The sequence below is a fragment of the Fundulus heteroclitus genome, chromosome 15, assembly GCF_011125445.2.
Source record: "Fundulus heteroclitus isolate FHET01 chromosome 15, MU-UCD_Fhet_4.1, whole genome shotgun sequence".
Classification (NCBI taxonomy): Eukaryota; Metazoa; Chordata; class Actinopteri; order Cyprinodontiformes; family Fundulidae; genus Fundulus; species Fundulus heteroclitus.
Genome location: NC_046375.1, coordinates 9,409,775 through 9,434,359, shown reverse-complemented (window position 1 = coordinate 9,434,359; position 24,585 = coordinate 9,409,775). Strand labels below are relative to the sequence as shown.

Below are 24,585 nucleotides of genomic sequence, written 5' to 3'. Positions count from 1 at the left end.
CTAAAAACCTTTTCTTCGCGTGTTCCTTTTTCCTCCCCTTATGATGCAAGAGAAATCTCTCGCTTACCGCAGCAACCCCCGACCTGCGGGATGAAGCCAGAAACTGTCAAGCGGAGATCAGAAATGACACTTTTCGGGGTTGTTTTTCCAGAGTTTTCTGCTCGCATTCCAAAGCTGTGAGTTCAGCTTTCCTCTGGTGCCCACTAGGATGCTGGGAGGTTGCTCGTCGAGTGTCGGGAACACGAGCCCGTGCTTTTTGTTTCACATTACTCTGATCTTTTTGTAGGTTAAAGCGTCAGGTATCAAAGGGATGTTTGGTTTATTTTTGGTTCAAATGTTCGAAACAGAAGCCGTCATTTGAGATTTAAATCAGATTTCCCCGAATGAGGGAAGGCTGTCTGCCTGTGTTTCAGTGGGACTGTGTGTATTCTGTGCATCTGAGGCATTTTGTGAGGTAATACCTGTTTTGGATGGACGATCGGACCCAAATCTAAATCTGATCATGGTAGAAAAAAGTGGCTCAGAAAGAAGTTTCTTTAAAAAGAGAAGTAAATGTAGCAAAGAGAGGGTTTTCTGTAAAATGAAAATCAAAGTGTGAATATAATAATTACTGAATTATAGGAAGTATGAGATTCTCACGAGATGATTAAATTTGATCAAACATACCAGGTGGATATTAGCAAAAATATTTTAAACAAAAGGAAATGCACAACATGATCTAATTGCTTTTATTTTTTGCATAAATTGTGAAGCAGCTGCCTACATTTCATAGGAACGACAAGTAGTGCTCCATTGATTTCCACACCGTGATAGGTTGTGTTTTTTTAGGGAATGGAAATAACCTCAAACCAAGAAGTAAAATACAATCAACTAAGGTCAGGTGAATCCTCAGCTGCTTCTTGAACGATTCAAGAAAACAAATCCAGAAAATGTGAATAAAAATGCAGCCTCTCAGATTGTAGGTGCTATAACTGCCAACAATCTGTCCCCGTGATTCATTTCTTTATTTTTTTGGGGGCGTATTTTGAGAGTGATAACAAGCCCTAACCAGTCGGCTTCATGGACCCCATGTGGTTAACATGCAGTTAAGTGCAAAGGTTTGTCGGCGTACAGCATTTTAAAAGTCCAAACCAGAACCTTAAATTGAGTTCTTTACTGAGCGGTGAGCCAGAGCCGGGCAATCAATAAAAGGTGTTTTTTTTTTTTTGCTGAATCGCTCGGCAAAAAGCTTTGCAGCTGCATTTTGGACAAACAACAGGCAACTAAGTGAGGTTTTGAAGCGATGAGTGAAGAGCCGTGATTGGGGCTCATTTAGTTTCTGCATCTCGGCAGTCTGGGTTCTCAGCCGCCACCGATATTTCCAATAGACCAACTTTTTTTTCCCCCCAAGGCATGAATTGTAAATAATACTTTCAGGGGAAAAAAAGTTTTAAAAGAAAACTTTGTTCAGCCAGCTGACCAGGCACAGCAAAGCAACAAGTGGGGGATGGGCAACGTAGCGCCACTTTTCGCTCCATGGAACCAGCTAGACAAAAAAAATAAAATAATAAAAGTAGTCCTTTTGGCACTTTCTATGACATCTTGTTCAAAGGACTTTAAACCATAGGAAAAATAGAAAACAGCTTACCAACTAGCTTGTAGCTTGCCAACAGCGTTTTTTCAAAACGGGAGTAAGATTAATGGGTGGAACGCCTTAAGTTTTCTACGTCTTTACAGTTTTCTCCAAAAGGCTGAATTTGTCCTTTTAATTGTTGGTGCCAGCTTAAAATCAGCCGACGCTTTACCCTGTCCAGATTTTCTGTGACCGGGAATGAATATCCCTAGGCAGCCAAATCCATCCTTCTTGCACGTGAAGGAAAACGTAGAAGCCTTCTGTCAGCCAGCTGGCTGAGAAGTGTGCAGCAACAGGTGGGGGAGAGGCAGCGTCTCGCTACCCTACGATCCACTTTAATTTCCACGCTAAAGGCTGTTTCAGCATAAATAATTATTCTCAAAACCCCCCCGATTTAGCCTTTGTGTAATTCAATAAAAATAAAAAAAACGCAGGAGCCTATATTCAGCCAGCTGGTTGGGCAGTGTGCAGCTACAGATAGGAGAGGAGTGGACCTCTGCTTCTCCGTTGCCCACTCCTCAGCTCCCCACTGTGTTTTTCGTAGCCAGGAATAAGTTCGGAAAGCCCCATTTGTCTTTGTTGTTGTGGGCAAGGGGAAAAGTGTAGCCCTCTTTCAGCCAGCGGACTATTCAGTGTGCAGCAACAGGCAGAGGAAGTAGGCAACATCCCTGGAAAAGCAGAGAAAATAATTTGGACTTTGAGTCTGTAATAAATCTATCTATCTGACATCTTGCTTATAACGTCTCTAAGCCGTAGCAACGGTGTGGCCCGGGACATTTTTATTTGTATTTTTTTTTTTATAGCATTTTCAAACCTCTCATCAGCCATGACACCGGTAACCGGCCTGCGGCTAATTGCCACATTTCATTAGCATTATCATTTGCTTGTGTTCCTGATTCATTCCTTGTTTTTTTCCTTGTTTTTCTTGTTGCCATCACCACCCAATTACACCCCCCCCCCCTCCAGCATTCATCAAAGCATAATTTAATCCCCATCTAATCATCTAATCTAATCTGAGTGCATAATAGGTTCATGGTTGCCACACCAGCCCATTTTATGATATGGGGGGGGGGGGGGTGCAAACAGGATTAATCATAGCGGTATGTATGCGATAACTTTATGCTGACTGTTATGGATGTCGTCTTGTTGCCTTTTTTTTTTTTGTCTTTTTATAGAAATCAGCAATAAGAAAGCATGCAATTGACAACGTCACGTGTTCTCACTACGGGAACAGGCACAGCCAGCAGGAGAGCAAATGAGAGCGAAGGAGGGAGAGAGAGAGAGAAAGAGAGAAAGAGAGAGAGAGGAGTGAGGAGGAGGAGGAGGAGGAGAGGGAGGGGGGAGTAGAGCGAGGACAGAGGTGGTGTGAGTGAGGAAGGGACCGGAGGGAAGAGAGAAAGACATGACAAAAATATCAAAAGGCAGAAAGCACGCTGTACCATGCGAGCCAAGCTGGCGACCGACGGGATCGAGGATGTCGGATTAATGGTGACGACCGCAGCCCGTTTTCGCAGAGGAAGCTTCTCTAACGCAACTTGGGCGCAGAGGGTCCGCGGGGAAACATGGCCGAAGGTTATTCTACAATTATTATGATTTTTTTTTTGTTTTTCTTACCCCCCCAACCCTTCCCCTAGATATGTGTGTCCCTGCTGTTTAATGGGAGCGAAGATGGTGAGGAAGGGACCGGAGGCAAGGTGCAGCAGCGCGATTATTACAAACCAACAACAAAAAAAAAAAGAAACACAGGAAAAAACTGAACCGCCCCTTGCCGAGCACCGTATCTAACCATGTTTGGCTGCGTTAAGATACGCGTATTGTTGGAGCGTAGCCGTGTAGTAAAAAAAGCTCGATGAACCCATGTGTACACCTGCCTGTTTTTTTTTTTTTTTTTTTTTTTTTCCCCTCTTCCTCTCCCCCCCTTTTTTTGTGTGCAACTCCACTGCAGGAACTGAGTTGTAGAGATGCACGACGGGACAGAAAAGCCCTCTCCACAAGTTCCAGAGCATGCCTGTGCAACCAGGCAGCAGTGGATGCACTCCTCTGTCACGGAGTAGCAACTTTTCCAGGGTCTCCCCACAGAACGCCGCGTTTGTGTTGTCAGAGAATACCGGTGTCGAAATGTTCCACCGCCCGTGAACTTCGCATCGCAAGTTATAGGGGAATCCCCGCTTTTACGTTTAAGATCGGAGGGGTGGAAAAAAAAAAGCAACTTGTGTAAAGCGGTATGCAAACAGTGGAGATGCCTGTCTAACCTTGCAGCTCTTTCTCTGTGTGTGTGTTTGTGTGCGTGTTTCCAGGAGGGCCGGGTAAAGGTGGCGGCGGCGGCGGCGGAGAAGACCCCGCCAAGTGCGCCGAGCTGGGGAAGACTCGAGCCCAGGTCCTGTCCGGATCGGGCTTCTGCAAGTGGTTTAATGTCCGCATGGGCTTTGGGTTCATATCAATGACGAACAGCGAAGGGGGCCCCGTCGATCCGCCTCTGGATGTTTTCGTCCACCAAGTAAGTTGAAGGCCAATTAGATAAATAATTACACAAACGTCTGCTTTGTGATTGTGGTCGTTTTGATTCTAGCCCCCCCCCCCCCCCCCCCCACACACACACACACACACACGCACACACACGCACACCCTCTATAAACCCATGCCCGCAAGGGTGGGGGTCCACAGGAGAGCCAGTTGCTTGTTACGTTGTATCATCCGGATGTTTTGCATTGCCCAACATGTTACTGTGTAATCACACGTTGTCCACGGGCTTGAAAAAAAAAAAAAAAAAAAAAAAACATGTAAAGTTTCCTCTTTGGGCCACATGCGACCAGCCCCTCCCTCCCTCCCTCCTCCCCTCCTGGCTTCCCTCTCTGTTGTGTGGCTGAGACACGGTTAGTTTCCCATTTTGGCCCTTAATGCGCAGCACGGCGCGCTTGGCACCCAGCTAACATGTTGTTGAGAATGTATCTCTGTGCTTTCTTTAAAATCTGTGCTGCTGCTGCTGCTGGTGGTTTTGTTATTGTTGTTGTTTTGTGAGTGTATGTGTGTGTCATGTGTTTGAGTATAGGCTGCTACTGAAACACACGAAGCCACGGCCTGCTCTTCCACCACATGTTGCACCGTGTTGATTTATTGTGTAGGCTCCGGAGTTCATGCAGAGGCCTTGTTTTCCCACTCATTCCACGCTCTTCTCGCCCGTTAACTCCGGCCCCCCTTTCCACGGTCCTGCAGACCCGCAGAAGTGTCGTTACCCGTTGAGGAGTTTTAAAGCTGTGGAGCGTGAGGGGAGGCATATGTTCGCCGTCCCACGGGTTTACCCTGGCCTGTTGTTATTGTGGGCTCCAGTAGGTATTCAGCTCGGTAAAGATTTTAGCAGTGACACCAAAACTATACGGGCTCATATATATGATCCGGGAAACCCAGAAATCAGGGGCCCTGGGCAAGCTCCACCTTCTTTGAACCAATCACGTGACCCTTGGAAGTAAAAAAAAAAAAAAAAAAAAAAAAAAAAAAATATATATATATATATATATATATATATATATATATATATATTGCTTCCAATATTTTCAATTCCGTACATGTGAGCATTTTCCATACATATAATAGAGTGTCAGGAGTTCAATAGAAAAGCAACCCAAATGTGTAAACTGAACGGCTTAATGTGTTTTTATAACACTTTTTAAAATTTGCTTGTCAGTTGTTTATTTTTATTTTTTTACAGTATTTCATCACTTTTATGTGGCTTACAGTCTGAATGTGACTCTACTTAACTCCCTCATCAGCGACGATCTTCAGTGTGCTGCTCCTCTTTTTCAGTTAAGCACACATCAGCTTTATCATTCATTTATTTATTGATTATCCAAAGAACCAAGTGCTCAGAAAACGCTCATCTTTCTTCTGGGATGGATCTTTGCACAGGGGCTCATGTGCCGGTTTTCTTGCAGTTTTAGTTTGTCGTGTGGACAAATCTGACGGAGTAGTTCCCCACATGAACTGAGCTTTGAACGCTTAAACACACATTCTACGATATGCGATGTCATACAGGAAATGTAATTTTGATTGTCATATTTTGTGTTTACGGTTTCCATGACATGAAAATTATGGCAAATTATGATACATTCAAACGAAAAGACCACTTAACATTTATCAGGTTTTTTTTTATATTTTCACAAAAGGAGTGAATACTTAATGTGTTTGCTTTTTAAGATGCAATTATTTAAAAAATATTTCAATCTGATTTTGTCCAGTTTGCCAATTGACTTTTTTTAATCCTTGTCTGCTTGTAAAGGGATCCTGATGTGGAAAACATATTTAAAATGCTGATTTATGTGATTTTGCAATAATAAAATAAAATAAAGGGTTTAAATAACTCTTTTTTTTCCTGCCACCCGTAATGAGGTATCGCCCTGGGTGGTAACCATATGTAATAACCTCTGCTGCCAGAAATAAGGAATTAGACAATGGCATATTTTTTAGCAACTTTATACTAAAGGAACACACGGCAGGATTTAAAAGTTTTCTGTCTATAGGTTGAGGTTTTAAATAAATGTAAATTCAATAAGAAACTGTACAATCCTTTTGCTTAGATGTATTGTACTCCTTGCTGCTGAAGTTGTGGAATAGGAAAAAATTGTGGATTGATAAAAAGTTATTTGCTGTGTTTTCAAAGTGCATCTAAACACAAGTTTCCATTTATTCTATCTGATAATGGTTGCTGTCAAACAGTGATGCTATTAACCTACAGTGTTTTATAAATGTGATCCTCTCCATCTATGTAAATCTTATTACTAAACTATGTTCCTCCTTTATTTATAAGAAGGACACGGTTATGAAGAAATTAACATGGTATTCAGTTTTCTTTGGGATTGGTCAAATTGTTAGATACTGAAAATTTATTATCCGTTTTATCTCTGTTGAGACTCCACCAAAAGAAACAAAAATTAAAATGATCCTCTAAATATCTACCTAAGCTGTGTTTTAAATAATCTGTATTTGATACAGAATAGTTTAAATCCAGTTCTGACTAGTCTTTATATTCTGTTTCCTGTGGTTGTTTCAATCTAAGGTTCTTCTTATTGTGTGGCTATGAATAAATGAAGAAATAAATATAATGGCAACGAACTAGATGGTAGCCTTTGGGAATAGATTTACCTAATCAGAGATGATCGATTTGAATCTTTGCGTGCAGCGGCAGATGGACTCGGCTCTTTTGCTCCTACTTTCATAACGTTAAAATGAGCATCAGCAAACATCACTTCAGTAAGTCAGTGCTTTTCATATCCAGCGACGGATAAACAGAATGCTTTTCCTCACATGAAAACAGGACGAAATAAAAAAACAAAGCAAGTAACACAAAAGGAACTCGACAAAAAAGAGCTAAAGTCTTTTAAATTCTAAATTGAGTTCAAACAACCGACATTATTTAATTTATCACAGCAATCAATAAATAAACAAGCATATTAAGTAAAATAATTGAAACCCAAGCTAAAAATGAATAAAGTTCAATTAAGAATAAATAATCTTAACAACAATAAGTCAGGCTAAACAGGAAAGATGCTACTTAAGTTTCCTTTTAAAACGGTCAGCCATCTCTGATGGTCTCAGGGCTTCCACATGCAGGGGCTGCAATAGGGATTCAAATTATCATTGCAGCTTTTCTGACGACGTTCTTGCACTGATTTAGTGGCTTTTGCAATCAAAGTAAAGCTGATAAATATTTGGAACATTTAACAATCAAAGCCATTAAAACACCTTGAAAAATGTAAATGAATGTATCCATTAAACACAGAAAGAGGAGGTGAGGGATAGACTTTCTCTCATTGCCTTGTTGCTATCTCACTGAAAGCAACAGATTCAACTAGAAGTTATTTTAATAATTTATTCACATTAACTACAATTGTTAGAAAACCTGTATACCGTATTTTTCGGACCATAAGGCGCACTAGATTATAAGGCGCACTAAATATTCTTCCCAAGTGTGTAATATCACTCCGCTCCTTCACGTATACAGCTCTCTATCTGTCTCTGTCGGGAGGACAGAGTAATTGGACTACACTGCCCCGTTTCTAACATAAAGCCAAAATAAACGTAACTTTTATATTAAATTAACTTACTAGGTTTATTGTTGCTTAGTGCGTACTCCGGGAGGCGGGCTGCCTAAAGGCTCCCACATACTCGGGCGTACTGTGCGCATACTTTGAGCTTGGCGGAATCCACACTGACTCTCCGTGGACGTTTTACCCTTCATAGTTGAGAGTACTGTTGCCTACATTTCTTGTGGCAAATTCCTACAATTCCCACCCTTTCTGCCAGTGGGACAAAGCGACGGAATGGATGGTAAAATGTGGGATTAGCTAGCTAAGCACCTAGAGCCGTTTCTTTTCCAGCAGGCTCCCACCGCACACCTGTCAGTGAGAACAGAGAGGGACTGTGATGCCGCGCGTCCTTGCGACCGCCTTCTTGGAGCAGCTCAGTGCATTAAGCACAGTGTCACATATAAAACAGTTCGATGTTAAGAGTTCTTGCCGCCAAGAAGTCGTGAAAATTGAGCTTTGCTCGTACCTGTGCGCGGGCCTCAGCAGTATGAACTAAGCCTGAGCAAAAATACAAAAATCCACTTCTAGTTTCGACATTACAGTCAGGCAGTCTTGTAGACAGCTCAGGGTTCCGATCAGGTAGTGACACAGAGTACCATAATGCTCCAAATATCCATTGAGCAGAGCGACTTCGTTGCCTACCAAGTCAGTACTTAACACATTTTAACAGATTTTTGAGCGCATTGTAGCACATAAAATAGGCCAGTAAGCACAAATTTAATCATATATAAGGCACATCAGATTATAAGGCGCACCTTCAATTTTTGAGAATATGTAAGGATTTTAAGTGCGCCTTATAGTCTGAATAATACATTAGTTACATTGAAGGTAAAATAATGTGTTTACAGTTCATGTGCATGTGATGATGTAGGATTTGGGTCTGATTGCATAAACATGAATTAGTAAATCTAAAGCGTTTAGCCAATCTCTACATCACTTTTGTTTTTAACATTCAAAATGCACGACTGTACCCTCTTGTGTGTTTTTTTCTTCAATATATTTATCTTGTTGCTTGTATTGAGAAAATATACCACATGCATGTGGGTTCCTTGCTTTGCTGCTGTTTTGAGATGCTTTAGAGATAGATCTGGCCTGCAGAAGAGTGAAGGAACCAGGCTTTAAGAGCTGAGTAGGAGTTGAATAAACTCTGTCTGAATCAGCGGTTCATATTACTGTAGGACTGTAAAAGCTTTGGTATGGAAATGGAGGAAAATTGGTTGGTTAGGATGTGTCATACTCATTTTAAAGCCCTTATAAAAAATATCAATTTCAGTGATAGGTGTTTTGTTGAGCTGAGATTAAAAATCGCCCTTTTATTCTTTAATATAATAGTTTTTGGTAAATCTAGCAAAACAGGTTTTCTGACATTTAGAGTCATTCTTTTTGGTTTCTATAAAGGATTTTTGCTAAATCCTTTATGGTTTAAAGCTTCCCTTCTTGCAAAACCAATAAAAAAGTCACTAAGAGAAACATTTTATCAATATAAGATCTTGTACGGGCTTATTTTTCCAACGTTGAGGTACATATATTTTTTACCTATTAACAAAAAACAATTACCCCTATTTTGGTAAAATAACTACTGCTCAACGAATTTGTCTTGTGCTTTCACACTAATGTATTTCCAAGTCTCTAGCTATGTGTTTACAAGAACACATCTGTCATCTGGCACAAAAGGAAGACAATAAGCATTCATAAGCAAATCATCATATTGAATGCAAAACAGCCCGTTTCTTTGCAAAGGATTCAAACGCGCCCTCATTAGGACAGTCATTCATTTTCTTCTGCTACTCCTCCCTCTCTGTCTCTTCTGCCAGCAGCCTAAAGTGCTTCGATGATTTCTAGAAGTAGAAGAGAAAGATTGGTCCAAAAAAAAAAAAAAAAATGTCAGTTTGTGTTGTTTTTCTGGTGGTTTTGTTATTGTTGTTGTTTTGTGAGTGTATATGTGTGTCATGTGTTTGAGTATAGGCTGCTACTGAAACACACGAAGCCACGGCCTGCTCTTCCACCACATGTTGCACCGTGTTGATTTATTGTGTAGGCTCCGGAGTTCATGCAGAGGCCTTGTTTTCCCAGGATTTGAAATCTATATTTAGTCCAAAAAAAAAAAAAAAAGAGTCTGAAACAGAGATATTGATCAGATGTCCTCAAGGAGGCTGTTGTTATATCTAGAGAAATCTCAGTTTGACACGGAGGGCACGCGGTTTTCTTATCGTTTTGTTGCGGGGTTTGTTTCGGTTGAATGTATAGGAAACGGAAACAACAGGAAAAAAAAAATGTATTACTGCAAAAACACCGCCTATATGTAGGTATACATAGCAGAGAGGCTGATGGGTGAGAGAGTTACGTTTAGAGTGGTGTGAAGGGGGGCAGAAAAGAGGGGGAGCAAGAGGAGGAGTTTCCTCCAGCGAGGGAAAGAGGAGGGCTGTGGGAAACCTTACGTGTGGGTGAGGGGTAGCGGTGCTGGCTTTGGAAGGGAGGGCGCTAGCGGTGGGTCGAGGAGGAAAAACATGAGTGAGAGGTCGGAAAAAGATGAGTGAGAGCAGGAGCGGGAGGTAAGAAAGGGAGGCCCACTGTGTGTGTGTGAGTGTGTGTGTGTGTGAGTGTGTGTGTGTGTGTGTGTGTGTGTGTACCTACGGGTCCTCCGCCCCCACCACGGGTTCTGCTCCTGGGAGGCCTCCTCATCAGCGCTCCTGTCACTTCCCTTTTTTAGGAAAGGCAAGAGAGCAATTAGGCATCTTCGCTTCCTGATATGGCTCAGATTTGGTGCTACTTAATTTCCCTGTTTGGATAGACCTCTTTTCCTGTGTGTGAACGTGTGTGGCTTAGGTCCTAGGGGAGCACCGGGGGTGTTCTCTCCTCAGGCGTTGTTTAAAAAAACAGGGATTTTTCTTCTTCTTTTTTTTTTTTTTTTTTTTTAAAGACAAAAAGGCAGGAGGGGTGGCGATGGGGTGTGTTACCCTTTGTTTGTAATCGGTTTGAAATGTTAAACAGTTTGTTTGCTGAAATCTCCCAGGAGCGTGTGCTCAATTTCTACGTGCGCTTCTGTTATTGATGCGTAGACGCGGAATGGGTGTAAGACGTTCCAGCGCTCAAGAGAGTGAGGTTAAAGTGGGCCCCTAGTGAGATTAACCTCTGGTCCGTGTCACCGTTTGGCATGCAGACCCCACCCATCTCTGCCTTTCAGATAGCCAGTATCAGGCTTTATGTCTCCCGCTGCCACAACCGGCTCCAACCCAACCTTCTCTTCTCTATGTTTAAAAAAAAAAAAAGAAGGGAAAAGAAGAAGGAAAAAGTGGTCACGTGACTTCCTTTTGAGGAGCTGGCCACATGGAGTGGAGATGATTGGTAATTGGAACAGTGGCATCGGGGGTGGGGGTGCAGGGACTTCAGACGAGTCACAGTTCATTTCATACACAAAAGACGGCAGCTAAACTGATTATGGGAGCCAACCCTGATGTTGGTCATGTTTGAACTTTTTTTGCATACAGCAAATCTGAGGCAAGAAATCTTCAAACACAAGGTAGCATCTCTGTGATTTGTTAATTGGCCTTGTGCGTTGTTGTTTAGTAAATGTTGGAAAACTTTGGTTATTTTAGCATGAGGCCAGTGACAATTAGCAGTTAATTGTGCAATTGCGATGCGGTTGAGGAAATCTTGATCATCCGCTGCATATTCATCACAATCTGCTTAATTTATTCATAAGGAAAAAAGGTAGGTGCAACTGGCCGAAATGTCATCTTTCTTCAATGACTAGCATCTTTTGTTTTCTCTATATATTATTTCTTTAATAAATCCAAGTTCTTTTCCAGCTAAAATAGTTTCTCTATTCTTCAAAAATATGGGTGTCTTTAATTTTTTAAAGATATTGTATAAACTGATTTTAATCTTATGTGGCTGTGAAATGAAAAGGAAAAGAAGAGAATGTTCTGTTAAAATGATAATCTTAGTAATACACTAGACCAATACTTGTCATATATATAGTTTATAAAGCTATTTCATGAGACAGAATATTATTGACAAGATAAATGTTACATATGTAACTTAGACAAAAATATTTAATTTAAATAAATCACTTAATTACCACACATTTGCGGCCCTGCTGGGCAATCCTTGATATAAGTAAAAATTATATATATATTTTTTTAGATAATGTAATTGCTTCAAATACATCACTTATCTAATGCAATCACTTTATCAATAATCTTTAGATTTTAAACACACCATTAATGGTTGAAAATAGGAAAATAATGGAGATTATTTAGGAAAGGGATTTTTAAAAGTAATTTAACCTTCTTGATTAAAGAAAACATGTCACTATAAGGACTCAAATACATAGTTTGCATTTAGAGATTAGTTTGCAAAGAAAACGTCTAAACTCTTTATCTGCTTTACACTATTCTCTTCCCATAATCCGATATCAAGTGAAAACCAACATTTGGTCAAGTTCGAGCCAAATGTGGTTTTAAGTCATTTTAATGGCGACGAATATATATATAAAAAAAAAACACGACAGATGGGGGGGAGTCACATCAATCTGTCAGATTCAGACTGTGTTTAGCAGTAACAGAAATCAGCCTCATCAGATACGTGTTTTAGATTTTCAAATAATCCCAACGTAGACATGTTAAAAATGGAGAATCTAGTTGCTTGTTTTGTATGATCAAAGCGGATATAGGACATATTACCACCCCCCCCCCCCCCTCTGGCTGGTACGCATCGTTTGATTAGGTGCAGTTAGTAGCGTTTGTGTGTTTTATCACCAGTCACCTCAGTAAGGTTCATTTCCCCCTCTCACGCTGATAAACGCACCGAGATGATGTAGTGCTTCCTGGCCCAGATCAAATATTTGCTCCGGTCATAATCAGGGGGTGTTGGATGTTGTTAATTTGAGGCCGGGGAGACGTGAAGGCTTTCAAGTGTTTGATGGGGGTTGGGCCGGGTTCAAGGGTCAGGGCCGCTAATGACAACGTGTTGAGGAGGACTCGGCTTCATGAGAGCTGCTCTGTTGGTGGTTTTCACTGCCGCTTTCATGTGTGTGTGTGTGTCGTTTTTTTTTTTCTCCTTTCCCCATCTTCTTTCCTGCCTTTATGTACATCATACTGTGAGATTTTCATCTCAGATGCTCTCGCCCAGCTTTGTCTGCTTAGGATTTCCTGTGCATAAAAAGCTGCCTAATGGACCCAAACCACACGTTGAGCACCATCTCCCTCACTCTCACCTTTTTTTACGCAATCCCTGTCCTCTTAATCCGGAGAGCAGCACCTCGTGGACCACCTCTGACTCGAAGCATCCCGTAATTAGCCATTGCAGAGGCTGCGGTTGCCCTGGAGAGAGGCTGTTGGAGGATGGCGGGTCTCCTTGTCTCCCTCTCTCCCAAGTTTCCACATCCCCTCACGTTACAGCTTCCTGTATTGATTGCTGTGCCTGGTGATGACGAGGGCCGCCTGATGAAAAGGAGGGCTATTTCTATCCGGGATGTCAGAGTATATATATTGATCATAAGCTGCCTTCTACACACACAAGCGCACACACACACATGCGGCCATACATTAGGCATTCATTCAGGGTAAGCACATATTCTGCATTGATGACGGCAGCAGTATACGTTCTGTGCCATTGTGCCGCACTGTTTCAGCTATTTCTCTTCTTAAGAATAACTGAATATGACACAGAGCCGCACCGATAAGAACTTTGTGGCCAATTATTCTTTCCAGCGTTTTGAAGCTTTGATGTGCCGATGCAGATTTTGTCTTGACTTTTCTTTTAGACCTATCATTTAACAAGACGCAGGAAATCCATTGTTAACATTTTGTTTTGGTCTTCCTGCCCTGTGGAGTTTTTATTATCTATATATACGGTGAATCTTACCATTATTTTTTAAATAAAGACAACATGATTGTGGAACTGTTTTTAGTCTCTTATATAAGGAATTATCCTGAGTAGCATTTCTCAAAGTCTACAAGCGTAATTGTTATTTAATGTGTATACGAACACCAAAGTTTGAAAGCTGAAAAAGGGTAAACCTGATTTTGTCATCCCGTTATCTGCTTTTAGCCTTGCTCTCTCTTGCTTCTCTGCAGCCATGATTCATTGTTTTTCAGGTCTCCCCATGTTGAATAAAATACGGTTTCCTTTTAAAGGGTTTTTTAAAGCTTTGGAAATTTTTATTAGACACATCAGAAGTGCTGAAAATAATTGCCTTCATCGCTCAGTGACATCCTCCTCTCTGAGAAGGAAAAAGATCAGATTTTGAGCTTCCGACTCATTGGTCATCAGTCAGGGCTGATCATCAAATAAAAAAAAAAAATGTTTGTTATGGTTTATAGTTGATTTCTTTATGTATGTGTACAATGATGCCAAATGCATTAGGTCTATACAAATTAAGCTAGACAGTATGTATATTGTTGCGTCTGTTAAATATATTCTAAAGTTTATCTACTTCAAATAGCTGCCTGTGTGAGATGGCGGCCCTACTTCAGGACTTAGTATAAAATAAAGTAATACAATAAATCAATATTTTCCAAAGATGTTTTAGGTCACGTACTGTGACCAGAAAAAACGCAAAAACTCATATATTCATCTTCAGATAAAACAATATACGTCAATTGCTCATCCTTTTTGAGCCTGAAACATTTTGCAGTGGGCACAATCAGCAGATATAAACACTGTTGTGCCATCTGTCGGCATTACTGGGGAGCTATCAGAAAGCAAGGCGGCGACAATTGACGCAGCTACTTTAGGAGTAAGTAGACCATCCTGCAATGCCTCGCAGTGAAGAGACAGCTCGGTGTGGTCCTAAGACCAGCCTCATCCACAGGGTTAGGGCTACTTTACCTCTTTCGTTTTGCACTTCCGCTGGATGTTGCTGACTCGCTCGGCTCCATTGCTCCTCCTTGTTTATTCGCTGCTTGCACGCGCAGCATCGTATTTCCGGTGACGTGGTCTGGTTATTGTAGATGTACACCAAATGGCGTTGTTTGCTTACGAATAGAGCGAAAACAAAGTGTAGACACCCAGAAAAGTATATAATAAGCAAACAGGGTGCAGTATTTTAATCAGGTCTTTTTCCAAGTGCTCTCAGCATTCTTCTTTCTCCCAAATGAGCAGCCTACTGCAACAATATACTGCTGTGTTATTTATCTGTTACATGCTAATGGAACCACTTCCACATTCTGTGTCTGTTTTGTTAATTGGTCTTCTATGTTGGGGATCTAGCAATATATTGTATTCCTAATTATCCTATAGGATATAAATGATTCCCAAATAATAGTTCTTTACATCTTCCTCTTGTGCATCTGTGGTGTTTTTTTTTTTTTTTTTTTTTTTTTGTTAGTTAGTTTTTTTTGCTCCCAGATGTTTGTTTCTCCTGCTAAACAGCCACAAGCGGTGTAGTCTGTCCCTGTATTTCACGACGATTTTATATAAACTAACCGATTTCTCATGTAAAAGTGTTGCCCTTAGATTTCAATCTTGTTTATTGCTCGGTGAATATCTGAATAGTGGCAGCTGGCAGCTTAGAGTTTAGTGTTGAGTTAGCTCCGGTAAGGTAGGGGGCGGTGCTGGGATGTTTTTTTTTTTTTTTTAGATGGCTAACCTCCAGGGTTTCTGCTACTGACCGCTGATGTTTCTGATCAGACCTGGCCGTGGAACCCCCGCCAATATCAAACGGCAGGCGCTGATCAGGCGTCGCTCTTCCGTTGGAGCTGAACAGAATGTGGTGGAGGTATTTCCCCCCATGCCCACCACCACCACCACCCTTGCAGACCCCTGCAGGCCACTCCCACATTCTGTATCCTCCCAATGGTTCTGTCTTTCATGTTCTCCTTGGCGTTCTCTCGCTCCCTCTCCTCGGTCATGCCCTCTGCTGACCTCTTTGCGTAAACTGATACGGGTCAGGACACCCGACAGGTCAAGCGAGAGGAGGGAACTCGGATTACGCCGAATTCTTTTCTTTTCCTCTTTTCCCTGCCCTCGCTAACGTATGCACGCTCTCGCTCGGAGGCTGACAGTCCCACTCAGTCCAAGTGTTAAGACTTTACTACGTTTGCTCTTGCAAGTGCATGCTGCAGCGCTCGTGTGAGACGTGAAGATGATGCTACTTCCTATATGATGATTTGTCTGTGTGTGTGTGTGTTTGTGTGTGTGTGTTTTCCTGCATTACTGCAGAACAAAGGGGGTTGTGTGGTTTCTTCAATGGTGTCTTGTGGGAACTTAGGAGTATGGAAAGGGGGTGGGGGTGTCGGATTCTGAGATGCACCGCTCAACTTTGACCTGGAGGAAAAAAAAAAAAACCTTCTCAGTGAACGAAGGGAGGAGAGGAAGAGGAAATACTCTTGTGCCACGGTCTTTAGACCAGTCGATGATTATTCATCATGATTCACAGCGTTTTGTGGGGGATGGGCACAAGTTTTTGCCCGCTCTCTATAGATTTCCACTGAAAGAATGCCTTTCAGTCATTTGCTTGGTTCATTGAAGGCAATAAGGAAATCAATCAAATTTTATTTTAGCTACCCAGAAATAAGAATACGCTGTATATTATAAACTGTAATGTTAATGTTTTTTTAAATCTATGGTTATTTCCTCATTTATTTTTTTATTATAACGTTTGTTTATGTCTTCCAGATAATAATAATTTATTTTAATAGCTTATTTAATACATGTATTTATATGCAATGGTATTACATGTTAAATTAACCAAGTAAAGTTAGAAGTGCTCATACTTATGGAATGTTATGTGCTTTTAATAGTTATATTATTAGTATTACCACTTCTGTTATTAATGCTATTATTTTTGCTACTACTGTTATTATTGCTTTTATTATTGCTACTTTATTATTTCTAACTGCTACTTCATATATCACTGCTACTATTATTTATTATTGCTACTGCTATATTATAACTACTAATATTTAGCTACTGCTACTACTAATATTTAGCTAATGCTAATATTATTACTTTTTAATAATTAAAAATATTATTGTTATTACTACTACTTTATTTTATATTGCAATTTATAGCAATATAATATATATAGCAATTTATATTGCTATTATTGATACAACTAGCATTGTTAAAGCTGTTATTGCTCTTCTTTTTCTTGTTAGAATGATCCCCCAGGGATCAATAAAGTTTTCATAATAATAATAATAATAATAATAATAATAATAATAATAATAATAATAATAATAATAATAATAATAATAATTATTATTATTATTATTATTATTATTATTATTATTATTATTATTATTATTATTATCAGAATAACCAGTTAGATCGGTGTCAGTTATTTCAAGCTACACCCTCCCGGAGGTCTCGCACCGCTCTGTCTCTCCTGTTTTATGCCATCTCTTGCATCTGCGCTACAAAACTGTTCCTCGCGCTCATTTCCATTCCCTGGTCCTCATTCCATTCCTCAAAGCTAAATCCAATACCTGAACAACTAGGATGGATGAGCTGTGTTAAATACGCAAAGCGGCCTTGGCTGTACAAAAGTTTTCAAGAATAACGTCTGAGGGAAAATAAATAACTATTTTAAGCAAAGCCACTTTTAGTGAATATTTTATGCCATTGACTTTCAGCCTTTATATAAATTGTGGTAATGTGAGTGTATGTCGAGAAGATGGAAGATATTTTAACTTGATTAGCATTCAGAAACAGTTATTTCTTTTTTATTTAAGCTTTAAAAGAATCCAAGCAGGTAAAAAATAAATAAAATTTGATCAGTTCTGTTAAATGAAATAATACAAAAGTTGACCTTTTTCTGGGTATCTGGGTGAATCCACTGTCTGTTTTTTACATTCAAAGCTTTTTATAGTTATAATGGTTATCTTTTGCTTTTGTTACTGTAACTTGTAAATCATATTTTGAAAACAAAGATTTAATTTCTTACAGATGACAAAAAAGAATGTCTTTTTTACTGTTTTAATTGTATGTGCACAACATTATAGCCTGTTAAGCTCAATAACATAAGCAAAAAGAGAATTATAAAAAACATAGGCTGTCAAAGTTTAATTTCTTTTCTTTAATATTTAATATACAACTATGCTAATTAGAAATAGGTTAGAACAGTTTGAGTACTTGTTAACAATTTTTGTCTCTATTTTTATGTCACTTGGTCTTTTTATCTATTCAGAAAAAAAATTCTAAAAATATCTGAGTAAAGCAAAATCCTTCTTATTCCTTTGAGTTTGATAAATTTTTATTAAAGCTAATCTTGGAAACAAAGCTTTAAATCCTTCCAACATTGAGTTGCATAAAAGCAATCAAAACCTTAACTCTAAACATTATTTGTTTAATTTAGAGTTGAAAGTTATATGTAATTTTCTGTTTAATATTTTTATTTTATTTGCCTAACAGGAACATACATTGTTCAGGTTTTCTTGCCACAGCTACAATAAAATCTTGTCACTGGCAAAGCTTTAAAAAAAACCAAAAAAAAAAATACATAGTATGTGATTATACTTACCCCTTGCAAAGTTAGATTTAAAATGTTTTTTTTTTTCAATCAAGTCAAATACAAGATAATACAAGGAGTATTAATAAAAAAAAACAATTTATCTGATATATTCACTTTTTATTAAACATTTGGCAAGAATAATTTACAACCTTCTCAATAATCAATGGAAAAGGTTTTTTTTATTATAGTAATAATTGCAGAATTGCATAGTCCCATTGGTGTTTTGATCATTACTATATCTTTAGTGTTTAGCTTCACGTTTTTATCTTGAAAAGCCTCCTTGAAATCACTCCAATCTTTACAAATCACAGGCTCTCTATCAGATTCAAGTCGGGACTCGGACTGACCACACCAAAAGATTAATAGTACTTCCATTCAAATGCGAGATGCTGCTAAAATTAAACGATTACTTTCAATCTGCCAGAGACAGGAATAATCGGGCTTTGTCTGTATGTAAAACAGTACAGTGATCGGGAAAGGAAATAATAAAGTGTGAGTAAGACTGAAACAATGATGGGTACAGGATGATTTGTAGAGCCAACATTAAAGTTAAACGCTCACATGCTTGTCGAAGTTACATCCAAAAAGATTTGCGTTCCTCCAGGCCTTCAAGACGTTGTCATTTAGCTTACTCTCTTTAAATCAGACAACAATGATCATGAATTTAAAACGTTTTCTTCGACTCTTCCGGGACAATTCGGGCAACGCTGGAGAACAAACATTGTGATGAAAAGTTTTTCGCCCATTTAATAGTGTTCTTTTTTTAATCGGTCAGGTTTAAACCCAAAGGTCAAAACGAAGAAGACTCCTACGCCGCTGCTGCAGCTGCACAGGTAAAAAACTAAACCATTCTTTGGTTGGTCCTCAGCGGCGAATCAAAGTGCAGAGGGTTCATCCGCTGAGCTATTTTGTACACGCTCCTCTTTGTTGTATACATTGCCATTTCCCCCTCCTGTATAGTATATTCATTTGCGAATCCAAGACAGCTATAGATCACCTTTGGCTTCCTGTAACTGCAGTGGACTTGAGCCGGGAGAAAATAGCTGCCGAGCGCATTTTCTCTCTCTTGCCTCTACAGTTTCACATTCGAGTCGTTCAGATCTTTTTTTTTTGTATTATTCATTTTCTTTATTCCTCCTGTCTCCTACACATCTGTCTCTTTAGCGGGCGTTGCTTTCGCAGATTGCCCGCATTCGTTATTTATAGCCCTTGATGTATAGCAGGTTGTAGGCTTGCTCTTGCATGCTGCTCTCCTGAGTGGGTGTGTGTGTGTGTGTGTGTGGTGTGTGTGTGTGTGTTTACCTACGCCGGGATCTGCAGGGCTCGCCTTGATTGGGGAAGGTCACGGATACAGTGCCTATAAGCTGCCGCTTCGCCTGCGATCAACGAGACATAAATCATTGTCCGCGGGTTGTGCAGTAACTAAATCAATAAGTGGGATCATGTAGATAAGATGGATGGAGAATGCGTCGAGGGGAAATGATGGCACGGCAGCACGACTTGTATCTTTTAAGGCTGCAGAAGGAAGAGGAAGTGGCATCTCTGCAATCGTAGATAAAGAGAGCACACCAAGGACACTCTGCACACAGACCGTTATGTTATGTCGATATAGCATGCTTTAGAAAAAAAAAAAAAAAAGAAAGGCCATTGTCTTGCTGCGTTTCAGCCCGTGCTGCTGGATGTTGCTTTTTGTTTATGTGCGCAGTGTGAAAAATCACACATAGTAACATTTATTTTGTGTTTTATAGGTGCTGATGTTTTAAGAAAAGTTATTTGGGCTCGGGAGGTGTTGATTAAGGGGCTGTTTGTTCACAGTTATAATATATGAGGTGATTGCTTACCATATATGTGTTGATTTTGCCCCTACGCGTGGGGAGTTGTTGAACACAGATGCAACAGTGGATGGAAGATGAAGCCCAAGCAATTAGTAGTTGTTTTTTTTTTGTTTGTTTTTTTAAATAGGAAGGACAAATTTGTTCTCTGAACTTAAACAGGTTTTGCCAGGTTTCTAAGATGAAGCGGTTAAAGCAAATAAAAATAAATCCAGGTTCAGCCTGGCTGCATCGAATCGGAATCGAAATTGAAATTGCCTTCTTTCTTTTTTTTTTTTTTTATTGAATGAGAATCCCATTGATGTTCAGGATTACTGAAGTGACTGAGCTCCGAATCTTTGCCCAGCTGTACATCATCAAATTGTTTTCCTCCAACTAGGGCTATGCAGCTCTGGCTTTTTCTGGTTGATACCCATTTTCAGTTTTCTTTGAGGTCTGACCTTCCAAATCGGACCTTTTCTCTCTCAAAGGACATGCTGTTGATAGATGTGTTTTATTAGCCTGAAAGGGTGAAGGTTCTTAGTTTTGATGCATTTAACTAACCACGTTTTTTTTTTTAAAGAGATTCACCAAATTAGCCTTTTTTCTGACCAGTAATTATGTTCAGTGTCATTTAAGGTCTGATCTTGTGATTTTGACCGATTCAGATTTTGTAGCCTAACCTGGCTAACTGTAGCCTAACCTATAGGGAATTACCTTTGCCAGGTTATTTGCTGGACATAGTAGTAAAGAATACGAATGGAAAAAAATGCAAGAGAACTCCAATATATGCATCAAAGCATACGTCTCCGTCCTGATTTTTATTGCATTTGAAAGATGTGCAAAAAGGTACATGCTGTTTGCTGATATGTTTTGATGCTGGAAATGGTTGGGTTTTGATGTTTTTATGCATTTAATAAACAGAAGAAACAAAACCCCTATTTTTCTGGGGACACACTTTCTCAGGCTTTTTTTTCTAGTTGTTACCAATATGTCTGGTTTTCTGTCGAGAATCTTTATAGTCACTATGTGTTACCATAATGACATTTCTGATGAGACATCGGCTCAGAAAGCACACAGATTACACATAACAATGAAAACAATATTTGTTTTCTAAGGATTGTTACACATAAGAGTGAAAAAAAAATCCTGCTGCTGGTTCGTTGATAGAATTAGTACTTTTCAATGAAGCAGAGAAAGAATGGATCATAAGATAAATTTGATATGCATTAATGCATAATATGCATCTGTTTTTTTTATTAAATGTGATCAAATTCAACTTGATATCTGATTTATTCTTATGCTGAAAATTGTGGGAGTCCTTTGCTTTGATGCATATAAAATATTAGCGATCAGAGCTGGTCAAGGGGAAATCTGCCAATTCTGTTGGCTGCCTGCGTTTCTTCACGCACCACATCAGGCATTCCACAAATATGAGGCAGAACCCTGTGTGCTACATAGCAGCTATCAGCATTTTTCTCTTTTAAATTATTTGTTTCTTTATTTTTTTATCCCCCCCCCCCCCCCCACCCCAACAGAGCAAACTGGTGATGGAGGGTTTCCGCAGCTTAAAGGAGGGCGAGCAGGTGGAGTTCACCTATAAGAAGTCCTCTAAGGGCCTGGAGTCCCTGCGGGTGACCGGACCTGGTGGAGGACCGTGTGCAGGCAGTGAGAGGAGACCGAAAGGGAAGGTCCCACTCCAGAAACGTAAACCAAAGGGAGATCGGTGAGCATTTTAAAATTCAGTTATTCCGTATCTGATATACGCGTAGAGATGTAATGAGACTACCATACAGAAACATGTATAACCAAACCTTAGTGTATATGCATTAGTGTACGTCTTACAGCATCCAGCCCTTTCTGAGTGGGCTGACATTATAGATTATGTCTATTCAACCTGCCAATGTACATGCCTGTTGCCATGGTTATTGTGTGGCACACAATGGAAACGGATAGGGTTCTTCGACTGCCATAGGCGCCGTTTAAAATCAATTTGCCAGCTTTTACATTAGTGACGGTGTGATCACGAATACGCTCTGCCTCTGTAGCTCAATCACTCGTTCTTTTTTTTTTGTATCCCCAGTAACAGCCTGAAGGGTGATATGCTAAAATCTGTCACAGGCAGCCCTGTGGGGCTCCTTGACAACACCTGGTGTTCAGAGGTGCGCGTGTTCCCTGTCCTCCGAGGGAAAGACGAGGCTTTCATTTGATGTCCAGCAAACCCTGTCAGTTAGAGACAGGTACATGCAAATGTATTGTTTTAAGACTACATTTGCATAAAAAAAACAACGCAAAAAACAAAATATGCTCCGCCTCGCTTTGTCACTGGGAAGCACCTGGAGTATTGTGGTGCTCCTTTTAACATTTGGAACATAAACGCCGTTGTTGTTGTAAAGGCCTTGAAACCGTATCTGAGAGGAAGGCTCCCTGATTGTTTTACGCAGCTGAATAATTCAGCTCATTCTCGATAATTGATCCAGTGTTAGGTCAAGTGTCTAACTTCTAGCAAGGTTGGAAGGAGCCGGTGTTGAGTTCAGAGATGGCAGGTAAGCTGCCTGTGACGTCATCGCTCCCAGTGCGCATGCTCCGTAACTGGAGCGGTTTGGAAGAGCGATGCGACTCTGACCCCTGCTGGCTGCTGTGCTGTACAACCACTCAGGGATCTCTGCTCTGGCAGACTGCTTTAGGGTATAAATAAATAGCAGGCGTTCTCTGACAAACATTATCTTCCATGTTGATTCAGGAAGAGGAAATTTTCCTTTTGAAATGCAACTGAGGAAGTAAGACTTTTCTTTATCTCAACATCTACGTTAGTTTAGTTCAGATCAAAGATCTTCGCTGTTCTATTCACTCCCTCTTCTACCGCAGCTCTGTCAGATGTAAATTATTCTTCGTTATGCGCGTATGTGTTTACATTTTTAAACATGAATACATTTCAAGTATCTATTTAATTTGGACAGTGAAACATCTGCAAATAAAGTAAATACATACATTTAAGTGTGTTATTAATGGGATATTTAGATAATAGATCTGAAACGAGTTAATATCTGAAATCATAATATCTGCAAGTTTTCAGATCAATCATTCAATCTTGTCTATTTCAAATTGTTTTGATAATTCTGTCATTATTTTCCATTCAGTTTTATAATTCAACATTGTAATCATCTATAGCAGTAAAATTAAAAGGACTTTTTATTTATCTGAAAATGTTACATTTAGGAAGAGGCACTAATCAGGCCTATGAAATTCCCTTTTTTAGACCTGACATGCCACATGGTTGAATCTCTTTTTAGATTAAAATTAATTTGTTAAAACTATGTTGTAATTCAGCAAATATTCGTTTGAAATACAAATAATTGAAAAAAAGACAGTGTTTATTGTTTTGAATCCAGCACAAATGTAAGGACGGCAAGATCTTCCCCATTTACCTGGAATATTAAGTATTTGTCTGTATTTTTTACTGACCTTGGAAGAAAATCCGGTTTGCTAATGTCTTAATATAATTAAATTGTGGGCGTTTGTGAGTTTTGATACGTTTCACAAACAAAAAAAAAAAAAAACAATTTCAGTCACAGACCAACTCTAATTGGTCTGTGACTGTAAACTTTGCTTATTAAATAATGTTAATTTACTTTGTTGTTGTTTATTGTGAAAAGATGATGTGACGTAATGTAAAAATTATTTTATTCCTGTTTTTTAGGTACTATAAAAAGATAAAAACGCAAATCCTTACTTCTTTAAAGGCAGATGCACTTTTCAGACCAACGAAAGGCTTTTTTATTTAATAAATTACTAATGATAAGTCATGACAAAAGGTGTCTTTTTGATAGCTCATTAGTGACGATTCAATGTAAAGTCAAAGCACAACGCTTTGAAAAACTCTTTGGGCTTTCTGAAGCTCTTTTGTGGACTCGTATACTTCTGTCCTTCTCTGTAAGGTGTTTAAAATAATGGCAGCTAAGGAATTACCCTGCAGGTACAAACATACTACATAATTATCCCCCATAGGCTAAATTCAACGTTTTTCATATACAGTTGTGGTCAAAAGTGTACATACACTTGTAAAAAAATCATAATGTTATGGCTGTCTTGAGTCTTCAATAAGTTCTACAACTCTTATTTTTCTGTGATAGAGTGATCGGAACACATACATGTTTGACACAAAAAACAGTCATAAAGTTTGGTTCTTTCATAAATTTATTATGGGTCTGCTGAAAATGTCACCAAATCTGCTGGGTCAAAAATATACATACAGCAACAAAATTTGTCAACTTTGGTGATGTAGCGAGTTGTGTCAATCAAATTAGCTTCATGTCATGGCCTCTTCACTTCTTCTAAGTGATTCTGATTGACTACAGCTGTTGACTTCTCATGAGCCCATTTAAATAGGGCTCATTTGACCCAGTGATTAGACTCAGCTACAAAAGCTACAATGGGAAAGTCAAAGGAACTCAGTGTGGATCTGAAAAAGCGAATTATTGACTTGAACAAGTCAGGGAAGTCACTTGGAGCCATTTCAAAGCAGCTACAGGTCCCAAGAGCAACTGTGCAGACAATTATACGCAAGTATAAAGTGCATGGAACAGTTGTGTCACTGCCACGATCAGGAAGAAAACGCAAGCT

At 39.5% G+C, this 24,585-nt stretch overlaps 1 protein-coding gene and 1 long non-coding RNA gene across 4 annotated transcripts in view; one reads left to right on the top strand and one right to left on the bottom strand.

Moving 5' to 3' along the window:
- lin28b (lin-28 homolog B (C. elegans)) overlaps positions 1-24,585 on the top strand; it is a 38,890-nt gene that overhangs the window by 5,326 nt on the left and 8,979 nt on the right. The window contains exons 1-3 of one of the 2 annotated variants that reach the window (XM_012867277.3): positions 2,947-3,184; positions 3,910-4,109; positions 21,501-21,688. In XM_012867277.3, the coding sequence (XP_012722731.2) occupies positions 3,175-3,184; positions 3,910-4,109; positions 21,501-21,688 (398 nt within the window). In that variant the 5' untranslated portion in view covers positions 2,947-3,174. Of the gene's footprint in view, positions 1-2,946; positions 3,185-3,909; positions 4,110-21,500; positions 21,689-24,585 lie in introns of those variants that run through there. The other variant, XM_021318853.2, reaches the window with a different exon arrangement.
- Positions 12,912-21,482, bottom strand: LOC118566156. 2 transcript variants are annotated; one of them, XR_004932849.1, is made up of 3 exons: positions 19,454-21,482; positions 14,527-14,672; positions 12,912-13,158 (listed from the first exon to the last, which is right to left on the bottom strand). It is a non-coding gene; the product is annotated as an uncharacterized LOC118566156 (long non-coding RNA). The 2 variants fall into 2 exon arrangements; XR_004932848.1 differs by lacking the exon at positions 19,454-21,482 and having other exon boundaries at positions 14,527-15,001.